Source organism: Piliocolobus tephrosceles, chromosome 5, assembly GCF_002776525.5.
Source record: "Piliocolobus tephrosceles isolate RC106 chromosome 5, ASM277652v3, whole genome shotgun sequence".
Lineage (NCBI taxonomy): Eukaryota > Metazoa > Chordata > Mammalia > Primates > Cercopithecidae > Piliocolobus > Piliocolobus tephrosceles.
The window spans coordinates 82,667,541-82,681,526 of record NC_045438.1 but is presented as its reverse complement, the minus strand read 5'-3'; the positions used below and the strand labels follow the sequence as shown (position 1 = coordinate 82,681,526).

Sequence of the window (13,986 nt, the reverse complement as noted above, 5' to 3'; positions counted from 1 at the left end):
CGGGATCCCACTGGGTAAACACCATGGTCCTGGTCTGCTCACCAAGGCTACTATCCTATCTGATGGGATAGCAAAAGCAGGAGTATAGCTTTTTTTTTTTTTTTTTTTTAAAGCACTACATTTGGAACATCTTTTTCTACATGCTGCCTTCACCTAAGTTTAGCTGAGGAGTGATAGAAACCTGTGTGTTTTTCCTGGTGTGCTTCTGGGAAGTCAACTGGGCAATGAAATTCGATTCATGGCCTTCTGCCTGGTTTGCATCTGCGACTCCACTTCCGTGTTCCTAGGAAATCCAAGCCATAAAAGAATGAGGTGAAAGAAGCTATTACAAGTCCCTGGTTACTGTGCTGCATTGAATACAACTTCTCTCACTGCTATTCTTTATTCTCAGTCATATAATCACTCCTGCCTACCTGCCAGCTCTGGAACTCATTGTAACTAAGGCCTGGCCTACAGGCAGAAACAGGAGTGTCTAGGTACAGACCTTACGTTACCCTCTCAGGGGCCTTTGTAAGGCTGCTTAGTTCTTTGCAAGAGTATTATGTCTCACTCCAAAGGCAGGACAGACCTCAAATAGAAACCAGGCTTCATCATCAACCAGCTAGGTACACTTGAGGTTGTCATTTAACTTTACTGAGGTTTATTTTTCTCAAATATACAATGAAGAAAATAGTACAATATCATCTATCTCATGGGGACATAGTGAGGACTTGCTGAAGTAATGAAAAGGCTTAGCACCAAATGGGTGCTCAATGAATAACTGTGGTGGTGGCTGTGTGGTAGTCATAGGGTATAAGCAATATAAATGGTTGTTATTGTCAGTAAGAACTAGGACTCAAAGAGACTAAAGTTGTCCAGAATCACCACCATAACCAGCAGGTCCTGTGTTGACATTCCATGTTCTTTCCATAGCACCCAGCAACCTGAATTGTGGCCATATCAGAACACACCACCACTAGATCCAAGAATGAAAAAGTTATTTGCTTTTTAAATTAAACATTTAGAAACCTGATGATAAGCAAGGAAAAGAAAAACACCGTTAAAGGTACACATTGCCTGAAGTCTAAATTCTGTTTGCTTCCTGGAGAGCTTTCTGAAAAACAACACGAACCTGATTCTCCCATCTAGAGCTATCAGTCTAACAACTTTTTCTTATTATGCACACCACTTAAATACACCCGATATTCCGGGGTTTGTCCTGGGAGGCATATAAAAATAAGTATCAGTCATGCCCCACACAACAACGTTTCAGTCAAGGAAAGACTGCATGTACACTGGTGGTCCCAGAAGATAATAAGACGCTTTCACTATATCTTTTCCATGTTTAGATTCACAAATACTTACATTGTGTTACAACTGCCTGCAGTATTCAGTAGAGTAACACACTGTACAGGTTTGCAGCCTAGGGGCAACTGGCTTTACCATCGAGGTTTGTGTAAGTACACTCTATGGTGTTTGCACAATGACAAAATTGCCAAATGAGGCATTTTTCAGAATGTATCTGTCTTTAAAAAAATAATTGTTGAGTCACACGTTGCTTAAAGAATGAGATGTGATCTGTTAGATGTCAACAACAAAACAAACAACAAAATAATGACACACAAACCAACTAATGCTACACAGAATGTGATGTCAGACAGGGAGAAGAGACCCTACTAAGAGGCAGCCGGCGGCTGCAGTGAAACCATTGATCACCTCTTTCCCCTGCTCCTTCTCAGGTACAGCCCCAGCCAGCTCCACGGCCTGTGTGCTTTGCATGTTCTCCACACCAGTCTGCCCACAGGAGGCGTGCTCCTTCCTCTCCAAAACCTCTGGCACCTGCTCCTCTGTATCAGAGTCCTCCCGTTCTTCTTCCTGCTTCTGCAGAGAAATCAAACACTGCATTAAATGCTCTAGGGGAACAGCATAAGGTGGGAGACCCCGCAACAAGCAGGCTTCCCCACTCCTCAGTGAGGGTCTTAAAACAGAAACCTAGAACTCCTTGGAAGTGCCACATGTTGATGGAGGAGTATCCTAAAAGGGATTCTAAGGGGAATAAGGTAACTTCTCCTCCTCCTCCTTATTATTTTTAATGAAAAAAGCCAGACATCCCACGATACCTGGGGCTGGAAACCTTGGTCAGCAGGGCCATTCTCTCCACCTTCTTCATCGGCATCCTTGTCTTTTTCCTCATCTTTTTCCTCCAGAGACTGCTGCTGCTCCTCGGAGTGTTCTTCAGGATGCTGAGCACCATCTCCATCTTGGTCATCAGCTCCTGTGTCCATTTCCTCCTCCCCTTTGGCCTTGTCATCTTCACTGGGGCCTTCCTCGGGCTCCTGTGGACTCTGACTTTCGTTCTGGTCAGTCTCAGTCTCTCTTTCCTCAGCTTCATGATCTGCTTCTTCTGGTTTTTCTTTTATCTCCAAAGGATTCTCTTCTGTATAGATACAACAAAAAGGAGGAACGCAGAATTTTTTTAAACTCACATGATTTCTTAAGCTGGGAGCTAGTTATGCAAGTTTTGTCTTATTACAATTCCCTAAACCAGTGAGTGGCAAATTGTGACCCAAAGGCCAAATCTAGCCTCCACATGTTTCTATGAAGAAAGTTCTACTGGCCGGGCACAGTGGCACATGCCTATAATCCCAACACTTTGGGATGCTGAGACAGAAGGATCGCTTGAGTTCAAGACCAGCCTGGGCATGCACCATAGTGAGACCCCATCTTTTTCAAAAAATAAAAAATTAGCCAAGCATGGCGGCATGCACCTATGGTCTTGGCTACTCAGGAGGCTGGGGCAGGAGGATCACTTGAGCCCAGGAAGTCAAGGCTGCAGTGAACTATGATCACGCCCCAGTACTCCAGCCTGGGTGACAAGGCAACCCTGTCTCCAAAAAAAAAAAGTAAAGTTTTTACTGGAACACAGTAACATATATTGTGTTTACCCCATCCATTTTGTACTGCCTATGGCTGCTTTCACTCTACAACAGCAGAACTGAGTATTTACAATTGAGAGCTTATGGTATGCAAAGCCTAAAATATTTAATATCTGACGCTTTATAGAAAAGGTTTGCCTATCTTTGTTTTAAACCATACTCATACATACAGTTGTTTTAATGGCACATTTCATTAAAAAATAATAGCTAATCTACCCCAAAAAAACCCCCATAAACAAACAAACAAAAAAAAAAATAGGAAAATTTTAGGCCATAAACAAAACAAAACAAAAAAAAACAAAACAAAAAAAAAGGAAAATTTAGGAAATGACAGCTTAATGCTCAATTATTGTGAACAACTGGTGGATGTCATGATCATATACAGAAAATACAACTCACACTGAAATAGAAACAGTCTTATTTTGAAAAAGTTTTATCAAAAGAGCTTTTCTATACTTTGGACACTTCAAAAATCAGTTATTAGCAAATTCTTAAAATAACTCTTACTATTTTTATTTTTTATTTTTTTGAGACGGAGTCTCGCTCTTGTTGCCCAGGCTGGCGTGTAGTGGCACAATCTCGGCTCACTGCAACCTCTGCCTCTGGGATTCAAGTGATTCTCCTGCCCCAGCCTCCCGAGTAGCCAGGATTACAGGCATGCACCACCACACCGGGCTAATTTTGTATTTTCAGTAGAGACAGTGTTGGTCCATGTTGGTCAGGCGAGTCTCGAACTCCCAACCTCAGGTGATCCGCCCACCTCAGCCCCCCAAAGTGCTGGGATTACAGGCATGAACCACCACACCCAGCTAATTTTTTAATTTTTTAGAGACAAGAGTCTCATTCTGTCACCCAAGCTGGAGTGCAGTGGCAACATCATGGCCCACTGTAGCCTCAACCTCCTGGGCTCAAGTGATTCTCTCACCTCAGCCTCCTGAGTAGCTGGGACTACAGGTATGTGCCACCATGCCCAACTATTTTTTTCTTTGATAGAGACAGGGTCTCACTATGTTGTTCAGGTTGGTCTCAAACCCTGAGCTCAAGTGATTCTCCCACCTTGGCTTCCCAAAGTGTTGGGAAGACTTACAGGCATAAGCCTCTGCAACCAGCCTATTGGTTTTCTTTATCCATTATCTATTATTCAATTAGCAAACGATTTTAAATAATTGTTCCTTAGTTATAAAACGAGTCTGGCTATTTAAAAGCAGATAGCTTATTACATTCTCAGTGGATTTTAATTTTCTTAATTTTATGCTTTCTTGGTTATTGACTTTGTTTGCAACTAGATTCCAAAATTAATTTTTACCTAAATGGCACCTCTTATTTATTCCTTTGTAACTTGCTATCTTTGTTCTAATACAGCATTATAAAAATATACATATATTTTTTTTAAATGAATTTTATAACTATGTAACTGACTCATTTATCAGCAAGGCCAGCTCACATCTTTCTGTCTGATTAAGCAGCAGGAATGGGGCCCTGTTACGGGGGCACCTCCAACACAATGCTCTCAACTAACACCAGCTAACACCCCTAAAGGACTCACTAGGGTTGAAAAATGGACGACAAAGGCACTAAATACTGTCATATGCCATGTGATTTCTCTTGGGATTAGTCTTGTTCCCCACTGCATGTGACAATCAATAACTGAAACCATTATTTCCCTAAAAAAGCTATAGCCGGACTCCACGACAGCTTGGTATACCCAGACTGCACAGTGTTTACACCATCCCATGAGATGGGACACACAGTAATGGCTGTGAAGAGACAATGCTGTGTGTGAAGCACCACCAGGGCATAGCAGTGCCAAAAGTGAGAATAGGACGTGATAGTAGTTTGAGAAACACCTACTGGTTGATGAGCTCTAGGGATAATCACATGAGAAATACTACAAAGGAAAGACAAACCATTTTCTCAAACTGGGATTGAGCCAACCAAACATGATTTATCACCTGGCCATGACACTGAGCTAGCTCTCAAAAGAGAATTCAGTTACTGTTCAATAGTGAGTTCTAACTGGTCTCTTTGTTTCTGAAAGACGCACCTTCGCCTTCTTCATTGTCGGTGTCCTCACCACCATTCTTGTCTTCACTGTCAAGGTTCAAGTCATCTGGAAGGTCCAAGGCCTCGGGTTCTGGCAGCTTTTCCTGATTGCCATGGTAAGGGTCCACCTCATTTTCATCATATTCCCTCTTTGGGACAATGGAGACAACAGGGATAATAAAATAAAAATACCATTGTTTTTAAAAGTAGAATTCCCATAAAATCAGCTCTAAGTATTTACACTGTGAGAGAATACAATATCTATTCCCTAAAATTATCTGCACACATTAGTATTTTATTTTTAGACCTTTCATGTTGGAATCTCAGATTTCACTTTCTGTGCGGTTCTCCACGGACAAGTGGTGCTATGTTACTCAATCTCAAAGAAACTTACAAGAAGAAATAAGAAGGGATCACAGGTTTTAGCTTCTGATCTATAGCATAAGCCCAAACAACATGTGTACTACCCTGTCAGGAACCAACAGTTAGTTATTTTATGTCCTGTTAAGAGCCTCTGTTGCATATTCTTTTATGAGGTAATGGGGGAGCAGTCAACGAATAGGGGAAAAAATGTCTCGAGACACCTTGAGAACTATACAGTTCAAGAGCCTTGAGTCAAGAGAGCAGATCAGTTTCAAATCTTCATTACCTCATCTATTTGTTCTTTAATTTTGTCTTCACCTTCTCCACCATCATCAGCTTCTGCTTCTTCCTTTTCTTCCTTCTTATCTTTCTGGCTTTTATCTTTGTTTGAATTGCCACTATCCAAGTTGTCGTCTTTAGCAACAAGTTCAGAATCTTCCTAAATGTCAGAGGAAGAAAAAACAATCATCATACTCAATTCCAGAAACTGTTTCTTCATTGGTTGACTTTCAGACATGCATAATTTCTGCCTATCCCATGGATGGCTGATGAAGTGCCATCCATGACGCAGAGAAAACAATCCAGGTCTCCATGACGGCAGCAATATTATTAGGTGTGTGAATGGTGGGGTGAGTTGGATAATTCATTGTATCACCCTGGGCTGTTGCAGTGTTACACTCAGCCCTGTAGTTCTCCCAAGCTGTGAGCTGGAAAAATTCAGTGGCCTATAGGAGAATCAGCTTAGAACATCTACACAGGGTCTTGTTCATCCTCCTCCATAACACATGGGATGACTCAAGTCAAGCTACTCTTAGCTCTGAATGTAATCAATGAGATAGGATAGAAAAAAGAAAAAGAGGAATGGAAAAAAGAGAACAAAAACAAATACAGAGAAAGAAGAGAAGTAAATGACAGACAATGCTAGGTGGTGGGCAGATTACCTCCTCTCAGTTTGTTTGGAAGGGGGGAAATCTTTTAATTACCTCATCCATTCCTGGTCCTGTTTCTTCAGTTTTATTGTCTTCTTCCTCCTCATCTTCCTCCTCATCGTCATCACCCCAAAGCCTCTCATCTAGTTTGTCAGCTTCCTCACCATTGAGATCGCCCATCTGTTTATCCAGATCTCCGCCCTCACTGTCTGATTTCTCATCATCCTCTTCTGAAAGGGAAGGCACTGAGCTTAGTTAGGCAGATCTCCAAACTGACCCAGTCCTGTGTACGTAAGAGGGGTGTGGACCTGATTCCCTGGCAAGGGACCCACCAGGGATTGACTGCCTTTTTCTATACAACACATCCTCCAGGCGGAGGCCTTTAGATCTACTGACACAGACACAGTCTTACTGTGTTTTGCCAAGTGTAGGCACAAGGAAGCCTATAATGTGTGAACAGATGGTAAAATGAGTAAGGAAATACCTACGAGGATGTCTAGTTTTGGTGCTGGGCCATTATGGGACTCAGCAACCTGAGTTTTGTGTCTGAAATGATGGGGTTGGACTAGGTGGTTTCCATGGGTCCTCATCTTCAATATACTACTATGATATTTTCCAACATCTAAAATCAGGTCTCAATCAGAATTGTTGTCATTTGTCTTTGCACAGGGTCTACTTTGCAAAAGGTCATATCCTATGTGCCTTAGGCCAACTGCCACAAAGGTCAACTTTCATTTCTGCAAGATACTCATTTTAGAATAAGACACAGTATCTCAAATTGGACAGAAATTTGGGGCAAGGGCTGAATTATGGTACAAACATATGACAGATGACGATGTACTTTAAAAAAATCAAATTCTCAATTTTTAATGACAGGGAGAATTTTCTTAAGATGTTAAATGAAAAAAGCAGGCCCAACGTGGTGGCTCATGCCTGTAATTCCAGCACTTTGGGAGGCTGAGGTGGGCAGATCACGAGGTCAGGAGATCAAGACCATCCTGGCTAACACGGTGAAACCCTGTCTTTACTAAACACACACACACACACACACAAATTAGCCGGGCGTGGTGGCGTGCACCTGTAGTCCCAGCTACTTAGGAGGCTGAGGCAGGAGAATGGCGTGAACCTGGGAGGCAGAGCTTGCAGTGAGCCGAGATTGTGTCACTGCACTCCAGCCTGGGGGACAGAGTGAGACTCCATCTCAAAAAAAAAAAAAAAAAGCAGACTACAGACTGTATATGGTCTGTGTGTGTGTGTATACATGAAATAAATGGAAAGAAATATACCACAATTTACTAAGTGCTATGGGTGGTAGGCCTAAGGGGGGATCTATTTCTTTTCTACATTTTTGTTCCAAATCATCTACAACAAACATCTACTATTTTTCTAATTAGGAATAAAAGGTATTTTAAACACTACAGAACAATTTGCCTTTTGTTGAGAGCCCAGCTCCATTAGGGATCATCTCCTTTCAGGCTTCCCTGAAGGACACTACTGAGCCACTGCATCTAGCACATGAGGCAGCTAGAACATCAGTCAATGTGAGAAGAATCTATGAGAGACCAGGGACTTCTGCCTCAGTGGAGGTGGTCACAGCACATGCAGTTGCTGAGGTTTTCATTTGCAGTTAAGCACAGTAACCAACTTGTTTCACAAGATTATATTAGGTTCCTTATTAGAAACATGGAATTTCCTGGATAAAATATTTATGCTTTCAAAAACAAGAATGAAGTGACAGATAATCTGAAACCTTGTTCTTCAAGCTCCCCATCATGCATTTTCCCGTCAAAGTCTTCTGACATCTCAATGGCATTGTCCTCGCCCTTAATATCAGATTTTGAATCAGGATCCTCTTTGTCTTTTTCTTGACCCTTCTGAAATGTATCTTCCACCTACATAAAAAAAGTATTACAGTAAACATAATAAATGAAACTTTACCAATATTTGCTTCAGCTCTGAGATATAAATGCCAACGTTAAAGGTGTAAAAATATATTTGGGAGAGGAAAAAAAAAGAGAAACAACAGAGACAGCCACATGGAATCTGTAAAATTTCTGGAGTTATTTTCCACTTATTGTAATCAGAGAGTATAGAATTGTGTTCAGGTTTTCTTACTGGGAATTGTAAAAATAGTCCCAGAGACATTTGCAAGAATATATATTCTTTGTAGGATAAAAAGTTCATCAATCTTTTATTATCCAATTCTTTAATACTATTTTTGTCACTATGACCGCTGAAAGACAGTGGCCCAAGAGAATCTTATTCATTCTTCCTTGGTTTATATTATTTCTTTTATAAAAAATTATTTTTTATGTTTTTAGACAGGGTCTCACTATGTTGTCCAGCCTGGAGTGCAGTGGCACAACCATGGCTAACTGCAGCCTCAACCTCCTGGGATCAAGCAATCCTCTGCCTCAGCCTCCCCAGTAGCTGGGACCACAGGGACATACAACCACACCTGGCTAATTTTTTATTTTTTGCTAGAGACGTGGCCTTGACATGTTGCCCAGGTTGGTCTCGACTCCTGGGCACAAGCAGTTCTCCTGCCTTAGCCTCCCAAAGTGGTGGGATTACAGCTGTGAGCAACTGAGCCCAGCCTAATTTATATGTTTCTATATAATTGATGTGATATTTGGGGCAAAAAGTTTTGTGATTGTTACCTCTTTCATTATGGTTGATTTTTGAAAGTTCTTTTTAAGGCTAAGCACAGTAGTTCATGCCTGTAATCCCAGTACTTTGGGAGGCTGAGGCGGGTGGATCACAAGGTCAGGAGTTTGAGACCAGTCTGGCCAAGATGGTGAAACACTGTCTCTACTAAAAATACAAAAATGAGCAAGGCGTGGTGGTGGGGGCCTGTAATCCCAGCTACTCAGGAGGCTGAGGCAGGATAATTGCTTGAACCCAGGAGGTGGAGGTTGTGGCAAGCTGAGGTCACACCACTGCAATCTAGCCTGGGTGACACAGCAAGACTCCGTTTCAAAAAAAAAAAAAAAAAACACAAAGAAGTCCTTAAAATACAAAAGTCATGGCCAGGCATGGTGGCTCACGCCTATAATACCAGCACTTTGGGAGGCTGAGGCGGGCAGATCACTTGAGGGGTCAGGAGTTCGAGAACAGCTTAGCCAACATGGCAAAACCCTGTCTCTATTAAAAATACAAAAACTACCCTGGCGTTGTGGTGTGCGCCCGTAATCCCAGCTACCTGGGAGACTGTGGCATGAGAATCGTTTGAACCCGGGAGCCGCAACTACGCCACTGCACTCCAGCCTGGGGGACAGAGCAAGACTGTCTCCAAAATAAAATAAAAACAAGTTTCCCTGTAACACCTCCATCCTCGAAGCCTCTCAAAGAATGACTACCAATAACATTCTAGTGAACCTTTGACTTTTTTCTATGAATACACCAACATATACTTAGTGATACAGGTAATAGCTATCAATACCTGCCTCCCAACATCTTTTTAAACAAAAAAGAGATCATGCTTTACAGACTGTTATGCAATCTGCTTTTTTCATTTTTATTTTTCTGAAACAAGGTCTTGCTCTGTCGTCCAGGCTGGAGTGCAATGGTGCGATCTTGGCCCACTGCAACCTCCGCCTCCCAGGTTCAGGTGATTCTCCGGCATCAGCCTCCCGAGTAGCTGGGATTAGAGGTGCCCACCACCACACCCAGCTAATTTTTGTATTTTTAGTAGAGACAGAGTTTTGCCATGTTGGCCAGGCTGGGTTTTGTTTTAATTTTATAGAGACAGTGTCTCCCTATGTTGCCCAGGCTGGTCTTGAACTCCTGGCCTCAAGGGATCCTCCTGCCTTGGACTCCCAAAGTACTAGGAATCCAGGTGTGAGCCACCACACCCAGACTGTAAAACACATCTTTTCTTAAAAACATCTCAGCCAGGTGTGGTGGCTCACGCCTATAATCCTAACTACTCAAGAGGCTAATACAAGAGGACTCCTTGAGTCCAAGAGTTCATGGCTGCAGTGAGCTATGATTATAGAATTGTACTCCAGCCTGGGCAAGAGAGCAAGACCTCATCTCTTAAAGAAATAAGATCCTTAGGTTATTTTCATGTTGATACATACAAAACCATCTCATTCTGCTTCATTCATACTTTTACCATTGTTCTGCATGGATGTTGCCATAATTTAATTCTCTTCTGATGAATATCTGGATTGTTTCACAATTTTCACCATATAAATAATGCTGTAGTAAATATCCATGTGCAGACATATATACACAATCATATACCTATTTATCTTTGACACTAGCATTTCTATAAGAAAACATGGAATTTGGGGGTCAATAAATACACATAATTTTTTTTTTTTTTTTTTTTTTTGAGACGGAGCCTCGCTCTGTCGCCCGGGCTGGAGTGCAGTGGCCGGATCTCAGCTCACTGCAAGCTCCGCCTCCCGGGTTCCCGCCATTCTCCTGCCTCAGCCTCCCGAGTAGCTGGGACTACAGGCGCCGCCACCTCGCCCGGCTAGTTTTTTGTATTTTTAGTAGAGACGGGGTTTCACCGTGTTAGCCAGGATGGTCTCGATCTCCTGACCTCGTGATCCGCCCGTCTCGGCCTCCCAAAGTGCTGGGATTACAGGCGTGAGCCACCGCGCCCAGCCCAATAAATACACATAATTTAAAATTCAGCAGACACTACCAAATTGTTCTGGAAGCTTTGTAATCCACATAATGTTTTTTGCATGAACTGTACTTTTCTATGAGGTTTGCAATTTTTTTTTGACTTTTTTTTTTTCTATTAGAAAAGTAGTATACAGTGATTAAGTCAGACTTGAGAAATACAGAAAGGCCAAAATAACAAAGCAATTATCTAAGGATAATATAGGTCCAAAAAAAAAAAAGTTAGAGCTCCATAACATAAATACTAGCATTATTCTTTTGGCTTTTAATTTCTTTTCAGTTTCCTCTGCCAAGGAAGAGAGGGAATTTGAATTGGTTTTCTCCTTTATTTTTAATAACTATAAAATTACCTTAAATACAAGTTTCTGATCTGATTTAATTTAGAATGTAAGTGATACACCCAACACACACAAATCACTCCCAAATGAGACAGGCATTTTAAAAATCCATGCAGTGTAACAATCTTAGTCCACAACATCTGAATAGTTCAGAAGGCTGCTTGACTCCAACCAAAAAGGATACAGATTTTTTAAAACTCTCTATGCCTAAAAGATATACAACAGCAAAACCTATTAACAGCAAATTTTGGCATTATTGTTTAATGCAATTATCACTTAAGATAGCCAGGCCTTTTATGCTTAAAAATACTATCAAAAATACTCTAGAAAATTTCAGCAAATATCTGCCCATTAAAAAAAAAAAAAGAAAAAGTAAAAATCATTTCCTCCCTAATTATAGCCACAACCAATGACGGAGTTTCCAGGTTCCTTCCTGTGGATTTTAGGCTTTTTATTTACACCCACAGCCCAAGCACCAATATATCTAGGGCTCTGTAGATCACAGATTAAAAACAGCCTAGTACAAACCATTTTTATGTGTAACTTACATATTGAAAAGAGAGTGATCTTCTGTCAACTGTATACCCATGTGAAAACGTACCTGTTCTTCATTTTCTATCTGGTCACTCACATCCTTCATGCCCTCGCCTTCTCCAATTCCACCTCCCTCATAGTCAAGGAACTCAGTTGCTCCCTCTCCAGCTGAATCTTCCATAAATTCTTTGGGCAAGCAAAATCCCTTAGAAAAAAGAAAAAGGAAGTGAACAATTAGGCACAAAAGCAATTTTAAAAGGGGATTTTCATTCTTGCCACAGGAAAACAATGTAAACACATAATGAATTCTTTTTCTAGCTCATTATCTTAAATTTGCTGGAAGTACAGTAGACTTCTGACATTCTTTTCCTCTTTGGTGCTAACAGTTATGCAGTTTCACAGCTTGACATCAGATTTAACATAGGACTTGACTTTGTAGAAGCTACTGGCATGTGGTCATTTGTCACTATGCCAAGACAAAAACCTAAATGAAGTATACTAGAAGGACAGTATTTAGGAAAAAGTCCTTGAGCAAGGGAAGAACAGGCTCTGGAGAGAACACAGTCAGACATAGTAAAAACTGTGAAATGTTGAAAAAAACTATTTTATACAGGAAAATAACCTGAGAAGAATACTAGCCCACTGGGCAGAAGTAAAAAGAAAAAGTAGTGACTGTCAATCAGAAAGTTTAATTTTGTAAGAGAAAATATATACTATGAAGATATTTGTCAATCTGAGGATGAGAATGCACAAAAAAGTAAGCTGCCAATTAGCAAGGAATTAAGATCCAAACACCAGTAAACACTAATTATGACTTGGTTACACAGAAACAGCTTCCTGTGGATCAAGAGCTTTAATTACAACCTGTATCTATTATCTTAGTACTGTCTAACCTACTTTCAAGTTCCCTTGAAACTACTCAGAAAAGATATGAATACAATTTGCATACTTAGAAAAATTTTTAAAAAGGCAAACCCACTTTTAGGACATACATTCTCAGAATGTTGATTGGAAAATACAGTTTGGCTTACTTGTTTGATTTTCCCGTTGAACTACATTATTTAAATGAGAAACATTCAGAGACAAACGAATAAGACCACACAGGAGGGAGTTTCAGATGCCCTTACCAGAGTATATTACTGCAGTTGCTACGTCTGGGATAGCCACAGGGCTCCCAACATTCTACACATAGCAGAACCATTCCTACTCGCAAACAGACAAAGGTTTGAAAGGCCAAAGTCATTCTACAGCCTGTCAGACAAAAGCTACAGTGCAAATGGACAAATCTAGCTGAGCCAAATCTTAAGGCGCCCGTGCCATACATTTTCCTGCCACTGTCTTTAGCATATAGTGTTTTCTCCAAGAAGCAATGGAATGTTAAGACTAGCTTGGTGCCCACCAGAAGGGGAGAAACCTGAGACTCATTCTTTTACTTATTATTACTACAGATAAACATATTTATCCTCTTGATACAAGGCATTAGGCTTGGCTTCCACTTTTTAACTCTTTCCAGTATTTCAGAGACTCAGAACTAAGAACTGTTAATTGTTTATAAGAAATCTAGACCCCATCTTCAGTTTGTAAATTCATATCTCCCTCAAGTACATCTCATCTGTATTTAGCTTGGAGAAAATCTTAGAATGCTAAGGAAGAAGAAAAACAAAACTTATATACTCAAATGCAGGTGGTTCTCACAAAAATGCATACAAGTGTAGGCAGATGTCATTTTACAAATGAGGAAACTGAGGCTTCGTGAGGTTAAGAGAGACCGAGAGCTGGACACCTCTATGACTAGACCTACCCACACCATGTTGCTATTAGATTTCACTGTCTACTGCCCCTGAGTTTCAAGGGGAGGGTCTACAATCTCTACATCCTCAGTGCTTTTCACAATACTGGGTACTGGGTACATGGCTGAAAGAACAAATGACTTCCCTGCTAAAGAAAAAAACTGGCTGGGCACGGCGGCTCACACCTGTAATCCTAGCATTTTGGCAGGCCGAGGTGGATGGATCACAAGGTCAGGGGATCGAGACCATCCTGGCCAATGTGGTGAAACCCCCCCCCAATCTCTACTAAAAATACAAAAATTAGCCAGGCGTGGTAGCACGTGCCTGTAATCACAATTACAATTTTGGAGACTCTGTCTCCAAAAACAAAAACAAAACAACCACATTTATTTATTTATTTATTTATTTATTTATTTATTTATTTATTTATTTATTT

General features: G+C 41.0%; 1 protein-coding gene and 1 long non-coding RNA gene across 5 annotated transcripts in view; one reads left to right on the top strand and one right to left on the bottom strand.

The window, feature by feature from the left end:
• Window positions 1-13,986, bottom strand: part of MDN1 (midasin AAA ATPase 1) — a 188,262-nt gene that overhangs the window by 14,657 nt on the left and 159,619 nt on the right. The window contains exons 84-91 of the mRNA XM_023205283.2: window positions 11,828-11,965; window positions 8,001-8,142; window positions 6,305-6,480; window positions 5,608-5,760; window positions 4,960-5,107; window positions 2,100-2,416; window positions 1,696-1,860; window positions 182-283 (exon numbers count right to left, since the gene is read on the bottom strand). Of these exons, the coding sequence (XP_023061051.2) occupies window positions 182-283; window positions 1,696-1,860; window positions 2,100-2,416; window positions 4,960-5,107; window positions 5,608-5,760; window positions 6,305-6,480; window positions 8,001-8,142; window positions 11,828-11,965 (1,341 nt within the window). The remainder of the gene's footprint in view (window positions 1-181; window positions 284-1,695; window positions 1,861-2,099; window positions 2,417-4,959; window positions 5,108-5,607; window positions 5,761-6,304; window positions 6,481-8,000; window positions 8,143-11,827; window positions 11,966-13,986) is intronic.
• The window catches only part of LOC111538084, a 39,878-nt gene that overhangs the window by 19,077 nt on the left and 6,815 nt on the right, over window positions 1-13,986 (top strand). For 3 of the 4 annotated variants that reach the window (XR_002730203.3, XR_004228954.1, XR_002730204.2), the window contains exon 3: window positions 5,015-5,074. This is a non-coding gene — a long non-coding RNA (uncharacterized LOC111538084). Of the gene's footprint in view, window positions 1-4,953; window positions 5,075-13,986 lie in introns of all 4 variants that reach the window. The other variant, XR_002730202.2, reaches the window with a different exon arrangement.